General features: G+C 36.8%; 1 protein-coding gene across 1 annotated transcript in view; it reads left to right on the top strand.

The window, feature by feature from the left end:
- The window catches only part of LOC120526031 (lysophospholipid acyltransferase 2-like), a 282,728-nt gene extending 270,618 nt beyond the window's left edge, over positions 1-12,110 (top strand). Inside the window, exon 13 of the mRNA XM_039748870.1 lies at positions 11,457-12,110. Coding sequence (XP_039604804.1) covers positions 11,457-11,646 — 190 coding nt within the window. The 3' untranslated portion in view covers positions 11,647-12,110. The remainder of the gene's footprint in view (positions 1-11,456) is intronic.
- Positions 12,111-12,503: the final 393 nt, after the last annotated feature.

Raw genomic sequence — 12,503 nt, 5'->3', positions numbered from 1 at the left:
CAGTCATTTGAAAAATGAATCTAAGAGAGACATAGTTTTGAATACTGAGATAGTTGAGTAGAAGAATTGACTCTTTAATTATTTGCAAAAATAGTAAATAGCCCCAATTCCATCTACAATGAGTTAAAGCAGAATGGCAGAAAAACAAGTGTGAGAATGCAGGAAGCAGTAGTTAATAAATTGGCTGCAGGCAGAAAGTGGAATGAAAAAGTCAGTATTTTCATTGACTGTCATTACTTTTCTGATTTATGAACACTTAAAAGTGCCACATAAAAAAAAAACTATACATGTGTGGACAGAAATGTTTTCTGCATATAAATGCCATTCTCAAATATGAGTTTGGTTACATGCCAGTTTTTCCATCTAAATAGCAAATACTCAAATATAGTATTTTAAAAATTATAATACATAGTCTGCATATTTAGAACCAAAAGGTACATCTCTTTAAATGTATGAATTACAATTTGGTGGTTCTTGATGTTTTGTTAGCACTGTTAATTTTGCCACTGAACAAGTCATAAATGTCATATTGGCTCAAATAAATTACCTCTGAATCATTATTCATTATCTCCATTTAAAGTCCTGTTTGATCATTTGTTAAATATGAACACTGGGCCTGTCAATGCTGTAGCATGTGACTGAATTGAACATCTGTCTTTTCAGAGATCAGATTATGAGTGCACACACATTCAGTACATGGAAAAGACTGCTCTGCAACCATTTATTTAAAAAGCTCATTGTAGAAAATGTGAAAGAGAAAAAATAACGTTTGGTCAAATAGTTTATTAAAAATGTTAAAACGAGCACCCAGTAAAATTATGCAGTTGAACATCAGCTGTGGAAAATAAGTTCATATGTGACAGTCACAAAAATACCTAATGAGTAAGATTACTATGATAAAAGATTTAAAACATTATTAGAAAACATTTATTTTAATACTGCAGTATCGGTCCTTTTCTCAAAGAACTGCTTCAAAATATGCAAAATATTAAATAAATTAATTATAATGTACAATCTTTGACAATGATGTAAACAATGTGACTTGTAAAAAATATTGGGTATGGTACCATTTAATTTAATGCTCCCCACAGTAGTGTACACCAACTTGTTTGTTGCTTTTTAAAAAGTGTTTATGTACAAGGTGAATTTTAATAAGAACATTTTGTACCACCAAGTGCCAGAATATACCTTTTGCTCTTTACATGACTGTTTTAGGTGGCTCTCCAATCTTGTAAGGATTGTCCACCATTGCCGCATTGCTGCAACTTCGCAGGCCTGATGTATTTATAAGCTTCCCTGCTACTTGTATTGAAATGTCATCTCTTTCTATGGATACTTTCTGATGTAACTAGTTAGCAGCCTACATAGCCCACCCTTCGAAGTCTCTGTCCTCAGCAGTGACATTCAACTTTCTTGAAACGGTGCACAACTCTTGAAAACAGTGAGGTGGTCGTTTCTGCAGTGATCATGTGGCTGGTGACAAAAGCACATCAGCATGGGTCTTGAGTGCTTTGATGTTAGGTGCCACAGCAGGGTGAAGAAGCATTACTTGAGCTACACTAGTAGCAGTCTTTCATCTGTCTTCTCTCCTGTCATGACAATGCAGATAGTACTCAAGATTCCATATCTTAGTCGAGACTCTTCCAGCAACTCTTCAGAAAAATGAAGCAGGTCCACTGCTGTGCCTGTGGCACTTGACGCTTTGCTAAATCAGATGTTAGTTGTTCTTTTCATCCCACTCCTGACACCAGTGTAGTGCTGACCCCAGCATGGATTTTCTGCTGTTTACATGGCTATTTCTGGTGGCTTGCTGTGCTTAAAAGAACCATGCACTTGTGGTGCACTAGATGGAATTCTGTAAGTGACTTTTTTTACAGTCATTTTTATAGGTGCCTCTGCCACTGATGTTGGAATGCCAGCTCATGCTATGGGTGACTCATTCCTGGCTAATGTAACTTGTTAGCGCCATTGCAATATTATTCCTAATGAGCTACGTCGATTGCCAGCTTGTGTTGGATCAGTTTTCTTTAGTTGTCTCAGAACCATTAAAATACAACATATCTAGAAGTTAGAGTCATAAAAGAATTTAAATTGTAGTTTGTAAGTATCAAAGGATGCTTATTACATAGTAATTTCTTCATCTTACATTAACTGGGAGAATTAATTAATTAGGTTAAACTTTGAATGTGGATGGAAGTGCATGTTCACTGGTAGTAACTGTGCATTGGAAGATGTTCCTAAAGGTTACTTTCTTGAAGACATCGAAGAGGAAAGGTTTGTGTAGACTAGGCAACAAGATTTAATCTCATGTGGGGCTGTGAAATTATGGAAGTAAGTGAAACAGAGATTAACAGAGAGATCAGAGATAAGGCTAAAGTGCAAAGTTTCACCGAATGAAAGAAATGTAAATGCAGAGTTGGCAAAAAGCAATATAGGTCAATGTACTACTGTATAGCTTGGGCATTTGGTGTGAAAAACCAGATAATGACTAGATGAAGCTATTTACAATTGTATGAAAAACAGAGAAAACAATTCTTTGAGCAAGAAGCCAAATATTCAATGTAGAAAAGTCTTTTAATCCAGTTTTATAGCACTTCTACAAATAAAAGTCCCTTCTCCTTATTTATATATCACAAATAGCACTTACCTACCACTAGATGGCAACAAATACATGAACAAGATCAAATGTAACATGGCTTAATTATTCTAATTTCGTAATAGTTGCACTTTCTGCTTCTCAATAAATCTGTTAGACAGGCAATAAAAGCAATAGATACAAAGAGTTATGTGAATTATGAAATGGCAAAAAATATCATAATAAAAGATATGAAAGCAATTATCTAAGTATTCATTAAATACTACTGAAAATTTCTAGTCTTTAGTAACATTTGAGTCTTTTAGAAATACCGTACATGGATCATCATTTAGAATTCACTTGTTTTCATTACAACCATACATAATATATAATTTCAGTTCACTGATTGTATAAGATGGACGGTTTAATTTATTCATTATCTAGTATAATTTATTTATTTATATTTGTTCTTTCTGTTCTTTATAGTTTATATTTAAAAATGATTTAAAGTACATTTAGGCACATCATGATGGTGTAATGCTTTGTTATACTGCCTCATGGTTCCTTGAAACTGTGTCAAGTCCCCAACTGGATTCAAATCTATTTGAAACTTGTAAGTACAGTACAACACATATCCTCAAGGGATTTCTTTGAGGCACTCAGGTTTCCCTTACACTTCTTAAAGATGTGCATGTTACTGAGTTACGGATGGCTGCTCCAGGGTTGTATTATTGCCTTATTCCTTGTTTTTTTGATAGTTTATGGATCCAAACAATCTTGAATTGGACTAAGTGAGTGGATGGATAAGTTCATTCAGTATTCTGAGAGAGGAAAATTCAGGTTTTAAGAAATAAAAATTTTTTAGACTCTAAAGTAATAATGATTTAAATTATAACTGTAAGAAAGAAGCCAAGTGCATTTCCACCATCGCTGTCAGACTTGTGAACTTTGCCAGTCATATTCATTGATGCCATACATAAATGTCTTAATCCCAAAATGTTTTTAGATTTTGTACTTTACTTCCTTACTGCCATTAGCATGAAAAGACACATTGGCAGAAACCATGAACTTCGGAAATTAAACATTATACAGAAAACAAACTACCCAGGATAGCATTTGGATCAATTTATGAATCCCATCTGTTTTATGAACTTCGTTTTTAATTACATGGAAGAGAAAAGCCACAGCATATTCCAGCAGCTTCAGGCACAAGACCAGAAGCAACCCTGGACAGATGCACATGCGTCTCATGACTTTCACTTTTCCACTGACGCTTTAGAGTAGCCTGTTAAGATAACATATTCATCTTTAAAAGATGAAAAGAAATTAAAAAATCCAGTGAAAACATAGACTTGGGTAGAACATTTTTTTTTTTTATTATACTTTATTAATCCTGAAGGAAATTACTTGGTTTTCGCATACCCCTTGGTGTCAGAGCGCAGGATCAGCCATTATACAGCACCCCTGGAGCAATTGAAGGTTAAGGGCCTTGCTCAAGGGCCCAGCAGAGTAGGATTTTTTTTGGCAGTGACGGGGATTTGAACCGGCAACCTTCGGGATACCAGTCCAGATCCTTAGCCTCAGAGCCACCACTCCGCCAAAGTCCAATTTAAGACTCTTCAAAAAAAAAAAATCAAAATACCAAAAACATCCATGTTAGTGCTGCATATGCCGCAAAGGCCTGATTTTATATCCCATGTGCAAACTGGGGTGCTGTAAGAACACATTATGCTGTTGGTATTGTAACATGTGATCTAGAGATTCCAAATTATGCATTAGGTTACCTGTCATAGTTGTGCAAAGTTTCATCATTATTTACAGATCTGTGCAAAACACAATCTCGTGTTTATAGGAGTTACTTATGAACACTTTGATATCACTGACTTTTTTGTGGTTCCCCCTATTTTTGGTCCTCTAGACCCAAAACATCTGTCATTATTAGGCCATTTTAGGACCATATTTTGTGCAGCAAATTACACCCTTATAATAAAGACTAAACTAAAAGGTGTTTTTAGCAAACTAAGTGGGTTACAAAATGACATGGAAATATTTTTAGACTTTAAACATTTACTTTAAAGCACACATTATTTGATGTAGCTATTCTTGTTTATTATGTACTTGTACCTCATGAAGTAAATCATTACATTTCTTTTGAACATCAGGCTAATTCAGATTTATTTTTATTTGATATCAAATAATTGTCGTAACAATTTGTTGCATACTATAATTTATAAGACTGTGCATATTTATATACAAGGTATAGTTAAATATAATATTAAATAACATGCAGTATGCATACAGAAATATACAAACATCAAGACTTCTTAAACTATGTTCTTGCGTGTCTAAATATAAAAGGATAAAGGGTAAAATATGACTATGTTATGGCAAGGCTAGTTAGTAATTGAAAAGAGAAAATCAAAGATTCCTGTTTATACAGCTTTTATTGAAGATTAATCTCTGGAGCATTGTAGGGAAAAGTAGGCTGAAAATGTCCAAATTATTTTTAAAACTAGCATTATAAGCATAATAATGGGCTATATATTTTGCAAATAAAAGTTATTAGGAAAATCAATTCTGTAATTGAAATTAAAAAAATGTTAAATACAAAAAAGTAATGAACATAAGCTGCATTGAATTATTTAAGGTCAATGTGTCATCTTCAATATTTTAGTTCCGATTTTCCTGGGGAGATTCATGGTGGCAACATACTGAGCTGGGCAGAATAGTCCTTCCAGACCCCAGCATGTTCCTCCATCCTGTCCTGGAGAATTCCAAGATTCTCCTAAGCCACTTGAGACATATAATCTCTTCAGTGTGTACTTGGTCTGCCTTGCACCCCTTCAAAAAGAGCAACCTGGAAGCATCCTAACTACATGCCCAAACCACCTCAATTGGGCTTCTTTTGAACATCTTGAGAAGCAGAGGTTCTACACAACAGTACGCTCATATAAAAATGTATACCAACAACCTGTAATGGAAGCCTCATTTTGGCTAATAGTACTCAACATCTCATTCTTGTATTAATTGTAACATATTCAGAGCACAAAGAGTAGATTGCTAACATTCCCAAAGCCTTAAAACAAAAAAATCTTGGTTCTTGAAATTTGTTATTGCTTGTTCAGCTAGTGCTGCCTGCTCTGTATGTTATCCATAATAAAAGTTAACTTTTGTGCCAAACCTGAGTAACATTTTATCTCACTTACTTAAATAGCTGAAATTATGTTTTAGTAGAGCCTGAAGGGGTTAGTGGTCTGCTTTGATTAGTGCTGTAAGAATGTGTGTTTTCATGTATAGATTAAATGATGTCACATCTTTTTTGAACTGATGTGTATCATTCACCATAACTATCACAGTAGCTGCCCATTCACACATTTTGTTAAAAATGATAAAACCAGCAGTGCCACCTTGTGTATGCTCAAAAAAATGGAAAATGCAAACTTTACATGAGAGGTGGACATTGCTAGTCTTGGATGATTATAGGCTTTTGTTCCATCTAATTTGTTAAATTTAATGACGATCAAAGTTAATTTTATAATAATTTGATCAGATGGCCCACTCTGGCTCTTGCTATGTCTGATGTGTCAGAAATTAATAATAATGAGAAATCCTGAAAGATGCTTACTGCTGTCATGATAAGGAGATAAAAATATACTTGGCAGTAACCGGACATTCTGTTAAGCCTGTGTTATTAATTATTCTTGCAAATGCAATTGTTTTGCATTTTTAACATTTTTTTTATTTAACCATTTAATAAAAGATAGACAAATGCATAAATAAGGTTTTGAGAGCCTAGTTAGCATTCAATATATTAGGTGTGTAAATATCTGAACTTTATTAACACCATCACAACAGTGAGAAACTCCTACATTTGCCAGTTGTACAAATCATATGACAGGGAGTGTGGCCTAGTAGTTAAGGCTTTGGTCTTCAGACCCTGAAGTTGTGGGTTCAAATCTCATTACTGACACTGTGTCACCTTGAGCAAATCATTTCACTTGCCTGTGCTTCAATTGGAAATACAAAAGAAATGTAACCAATTGTATCTCAAATGTTGTAAGTTGCCTTGAATAAAGAAGTTAGTCAGATCAGTTAATGTAAATGAAAAGGCCCCTTCTCCAAAGTGCATAGTTTCACTCAGTGCATATCTAAAAAATAAGTGAGGCTAATAACCAGAACTCAAGACTTTTAAGGTGTGCAGTACAAGTACTTGGATTGTTTTGTGTGTGAAGCATGAACTCAGCCTTTAGAGTGGCAGCTGACAGAAGAGTGAGTAATATTTGTGAATTTTGAAACAAATAAATTTCTCATGATCCCTTTTGAATGTTCTTTTTCACTTCTCAGATGGCACCTTGCCTTCTTTTCTGACAATGAAAAATAATCCAAATTAAACTTTGCCCATCTTAACACATAATAACCAATAACAGATCATCATTTCTTGCAAATATGTACAGTACATACTGGTCATAATAAGAAGTCTTTTGTGTAGAAAAAAACACCACCACCACCAGTATTACTATCTATATAAACATAAAACATGGTTAGGATTATAGCTACAAAAAAACAAGATATTAAGGAGACTTCCAGAGGTGAAGCCATTATGTGTTTCCCCATATTGTTTAATGTTTCTTCTGTAAATCCCCTTAAAATTACAACATTTTTGTTCTGAATTATAAGTACATTTAACATTGCCTTATGAAGATTGAAGGAAATATAGAATCATTATAATTTTTGTGTATTATTGTCTGCCCATTATAACACACAGTGATCCTGTCTCTTAGCAAACTCAATATGAACCCAGTCCATTCTGAACAAAGATTTTAATCCTGTTTATAATTTGTTTAGATATATTACAATAACATTTCACAATCTTAATTTCAACCTCTAGGATACATCTCACATTTATATTAGATTGTTCAGTTGCATGTGTGAATGTGAAATATATTCAGTTTGCTATGGATTTTGAATAATGCACACAATCCCCAGCAATACTTGTGGCTTTTCTTTAGATGTCTCTTTCATGTCCTCCATGACTTTTTGTTACGTTATGAATTTACATACCTCCATATTTTTAAACACTTTTTTTTCTCATCACTGTTCTTAATTTCTGATTATGAATCCTCCTATAAATGTCAAGGCTAATTCACAGGCCAATTCAGATCAGAGCTGGTTAGATTTTGAGTGCTTGCAGTTTCTTTTTTCAGTAGTTGTCACCTAAAAAGAATGGTTATTGAACCCAATCCCCCAACCCCCATGATACACACAAAGCATACATAATGAATATATGATAGATAGATAGATAGATAGATACTTTATTAATCCCAAGGGGAAATTCACATAATCCAGCAGCAGTATACTGATACAAAGAAACAGTATTAAATTAAATAGTAATAAAATGAAAAAATTAAAATAAAATTAATGTTCGCATTTACTCCCCGGGTGGAATTGAAGAGTCGCATAGTGTGGGGAGGAACGATCTCCTCAGTCTGTCAGTGGAGCAGGACAGTGACAAAAGTCTGTCACTGAAGCTACTCCTCTGCCTGGAGATGACACTGTTAAGTGGATGCAGTGGATTATTCATGATTGACAGGAGTTTGCTTAGTGCCCGTCGCTCTGCCACAGATGTTAAACTGTCCAACTTTAATCCTACAATGGAGCCTGCCTTCTTAACAAGTTTGTCCAGGCGTGAGGCGTCTTTCATCTTTATGCTGCCACCCCAGCACACCACCGCGTAGAAGAGGGCACTCGCCACAACCGTCTGGTAGAACATCTGCAGCATCTTACTGCAGATGTTGAAGGATGCCAACCTTCTCAGAAAGTATAGTCTGCTCTGACCTTTCTTACATAGAGCATCAGTATTGGCAGTCCAGTCCAATTTGTCATCCAGCTGCACTCCCAGATATTTAAAGGTCTGCACCCTCTGCACACAGTCACCTCTGATGATCACAGGGTCCATGAGGGGCCTAGGCCTCCTAAAATCCACCACCAGCTCCTTGGTCTTGCTGGTGTTAAGGTGTAAGTGGTTTGAGTCGCACCATTTAACAAAGTCTTTGATTAACTTTCTGTACTCCTCCTCCTGCCCACTCCTGATGCAGCCCACAATAGCAGTGTCATCAGCGAACTTTTGCACGGCAGGACTCGAGTCATATTGGAAGTCTGATGTATATAGATTGAACAGGACCGAGAAAGTACAGTCCCCTCGGCGCCCTGTATTGCTGCACACAATGTCAGACCTGCAGTTCCCAAGACGCACATATTGAGGTCTGTCTGTAAGATAGTCCACAATCCATGCCACAGGTGTGAATCTACTCCCATCTCAGTCAGCTTATCCCTAAGGAGCAGAGGTTGGATGGTGTTGAAGGCGCTAGAGAAGTCCAAAACATAATTCTTACAGCACCACTGCCTCTGTCCAGGTGGGAGAGGGATCGATGAAGCATATAGATGATGGCATCCTCCGCTCCCACCTTCTCCTGGTATGCGAACTGCAGAGGGTCGAGGGCGTGGCGGACCTGTGGCCTCAGGTGGTGAAGCAGCAGCCGCTCCATGGTCTTCATCAGATGTGACGTCAGAGCAACAGGCCGGAAGTCATTCAGCTCACTAGGACGTGATACCTTTGGGACAGGAGTGATACAAGATGTTTTCCAAAGCCTTGGGACTCTCCCTGTTCCAGGCTCAGGTTGAAGATGCGCTGTAGAGGACTCCCCAGTTCCAACGCACAGGCCTTCAGCAATCGTGGCGATACACCATCTGGACCGCTGCTTTGCTGGCACAAAGTCTTTTCAGCTCTCTGCTCACCTGGGCTGCTGTAATTGTGGGTGGGGATGTCTCACCTATGCTGGTATCAGCAGAAGGATGGTTGGAGGATGCAGTACTCGAGGTGAGAGTGGGTTACTGTGATCAAACCTATTAAAGAAGTTGTTCATTTGGTTTGCTCTCTCCACGCCTGTCTGATGGCGGCACCCGCTTGAGCTGCAGCCAGTGATAATCTTCATCCCATCCCACACTTCCTTCATGCTGTTGTTCTGCAACTTCTGCTCCAGCTTTCTCCTGTACTGCTCTTTCGCCCTGAGCTGGACTCGAGTTCCTTCTGCACGCTTGAGCTCATGCTTATCACCACCTTTAAAAGCCCTTTTCTTCTGGTTCAAAAGGCCCTTGATGTCACTTGTAATCCATGGCTTGTTGTTAGCATAGCAGCATACTGTTCTTACTGGAACTACAATGTCCATACAGAAGTTGATGTAATCAGTTGTGCATTCAACAGCCTCTTCAATGTTCTCACTATGTGACCCAAGCAATATATCCCAGTCTGTAGTTCCAAAGCAGTCTCTCAGAGCCTGCTCTGCCTCAGGGACCACTTCCTGAATGAGCGTGTGTTGTAGGTAGCGCCCTCACTCTTGGTTTGTATTGAGGCTGAAGCAGAACCAGGTTATGATCTGCTTTCCCAAGCGCAGGCAGTGGGGTGGCACTGTATAACGTTTGCATATAGTAGGTCAATAGTCCTGTTTCCCCAAGTGTTACAATCCACATACTGGGAGAAGGCAGGTAATGTTTTGTCCAGCGTTACATGGTTAAAGTCTCCAGCGATTAGCACAAGAGCCTCAGGGTGCTGCGTTTGTAACTTAGCAACTGCGGAATGGATGATGTCACTCGCCATCTCCGTTCGCTTGAGGGGATGTAAACAATAACAGCAATCACGTGTCCAAACTCTCTGGGCAAGTAATAGGGCGCAGACTTACGGCCAACAGTTGATGTCCTTGCAGCAAGTGGAGATTTTAACGTTTACATGTCCTGAGTTGCACCACTTTGTACTGACATAGAGAGCGAGTCCTCCTCCTTTCTTCTTTCCATAGGTACTTACGTCTCTGTCCGCTCTAACTGTGCTAAACCCGGGTAGCTCCACGTTAGCATCTGGGATGATAGACGTTAGCCACGTTTCACTAAAACACAGCAAGCTGCATTCTCTGTAGGTTCTGACATTTTTCACCAGCACTGCCAGTTCGTCGATCTTATTTGGTAGTGAGTTTACATTTCCCAGGATCACAGAAGGCACCGACGGTTTATAACGCCATTTTCTATCAAGTTGTCTGATTTAATCTTATCTTTTATCTTTGCGCCGGCTCGGCTGCCCGATATCGTCTTCTTACCTTGTCAGGTAAATAAGGAACCACACCGCCATAAGCATTTCTTCTCAGTGCTTTAAGCTGACTACTTGAATAGGCGATTCTCGGAGTGTAAAAATCCATGTCAAATAGTAAAATAGTAAAAAGTGTCCAGGGAGCAATTCCACATAAAAGAAAGTGGTAGAAGTGATCAGTGAAATAGAGAAAAATAGAGATAAAAAGGTAAAAAGATAAAGTCATATACGGAGCTGCTGGAAAGGCTGCCACTCAGATGCGGTGCCGGAAGTAAATTTCATTTATATGCGTCAGTTTGATACATAAAAATGGAAAGTACTACCGTTACAAAATATACTGTACAATTTATTGTTTTGCCACTGTCCACAGCTAAAAATAATGGCTTATCTCAGGTGATGGTATGTCTGTGATTTATTCTGCTTGTCATGTAAAGAACTAATCTGGAAATATTCATTTTGCTTAGTTACTTATTTTGTAAGAATTTGTGCTGTTTTATTAACATTCTTGAGTAACGTATTAAGCAATATTTTTTTTAGATATGATAGCTGAAGGGCAATATGATAAATACTGTACAAATCGGGCATGTTATGAATTTTAAAGTTCAATCAATACGTTTTTCTCTAAGCCTTATTGCTTACGATAGGTGAAATATGGTATGAGAGTTGAAAGACAATGTTATTGTTTCATTTTCCATTTGTGACTACAGTTAATGATCAGTCAAATAACCATGTGAATTGTCTTTGTAGGTCCTGGTACTTCTGTCTACACATTGCATGCTTGCTGGTTATAGTTGTGTTGCCTGTTAAACCAAAGCAAGTGTCAAGGAAAGATCTTGGGAACAGTCAACAAGCGGTGCATCTGCAGGAACAGCAGGCAGTGAGCAATAGCCATGCCTCCACAAACAACAACTGCAATCAGAAAAGGAGAGAGACATGAAGATACGCCTTGTGAAGATGTAGTGCAGAGATTCCTTTTCTGTTTTAATAAATCAAGGAAAAACCTAAAACTTCCGGTAGTGCTATGGAGAGGGACCACATTTGACAGAAGAAAATAATGAATCTAGGTGGAACTGATACAGAATTTTAATGAAAGAAATGTAAAATAATATAAAAATGCATCAATTTAATGAGGATAAAATTATTGTGGTCAAATTACAGTACAAGATCTAGTCTGCTGAAAGTATGCAAAATATTTTTAACGTTGCCTTAAACCCTCTATCTACTAAAATGGTAACAGATAACCATCTCAGCACTAAAGGATGATAGAAGTACACTGTAGTGTCTTTGTGAAAGAAAAAAGGCCCTGGTGGTACGTAGAGGGTTTTTGTCCAAACATAAATATGGTTAAACCTCTCCAGTAGGAAAATGTATATATGTGGATATAAATTTGTCATATATATATATATATATATATATATATATATATATATATATATAGACAAATTAAGTCAATAAGTAAATATATTGGTTATTCTTTGTTTGGTAATATGTTTAATTATTGATTTATATACACACACAATATATACAGTTATATATATATATATATATGCACATGTGTAGTTGTGTGTATTTTAAACTATATATATATATATATATATATATATATATATATATATATATATATATATATGGAGTTTAATATGCACATGTGTATATATTTGTATATATGTGTAAAGTGTGTGTGTCCATATATATACATATATAAAGTATAAATAAATGAGTTGTATTACTCTTTTTGATGCCAATTTCCTCAGCTAGGCCTTAGCTTCTCTACATGCCATTTTAATTTTGTTT

The sequence above is a fragment of the Polypterus senegalus genome, chromosome 3 (genome assembly GCF_016835505.1).
Source record: "Polypterus senegalus isolate Bchr_013 chromosome 3, ASM1683550v1, whole genome shotgun sequence".
In the NCBI taxonomy this organism is placed as follows: Eukaryota; Metazoa; Chordata; class Cladistia; order Polypteriformes; family Polypteridae; genus Polypterus; species Polypterus senegalus.
The sequence above is the reverse complement of the archived record's forward strand: the minus strand, read 5'-3'. Positions and strand labels throughout refer to the sequence as shown.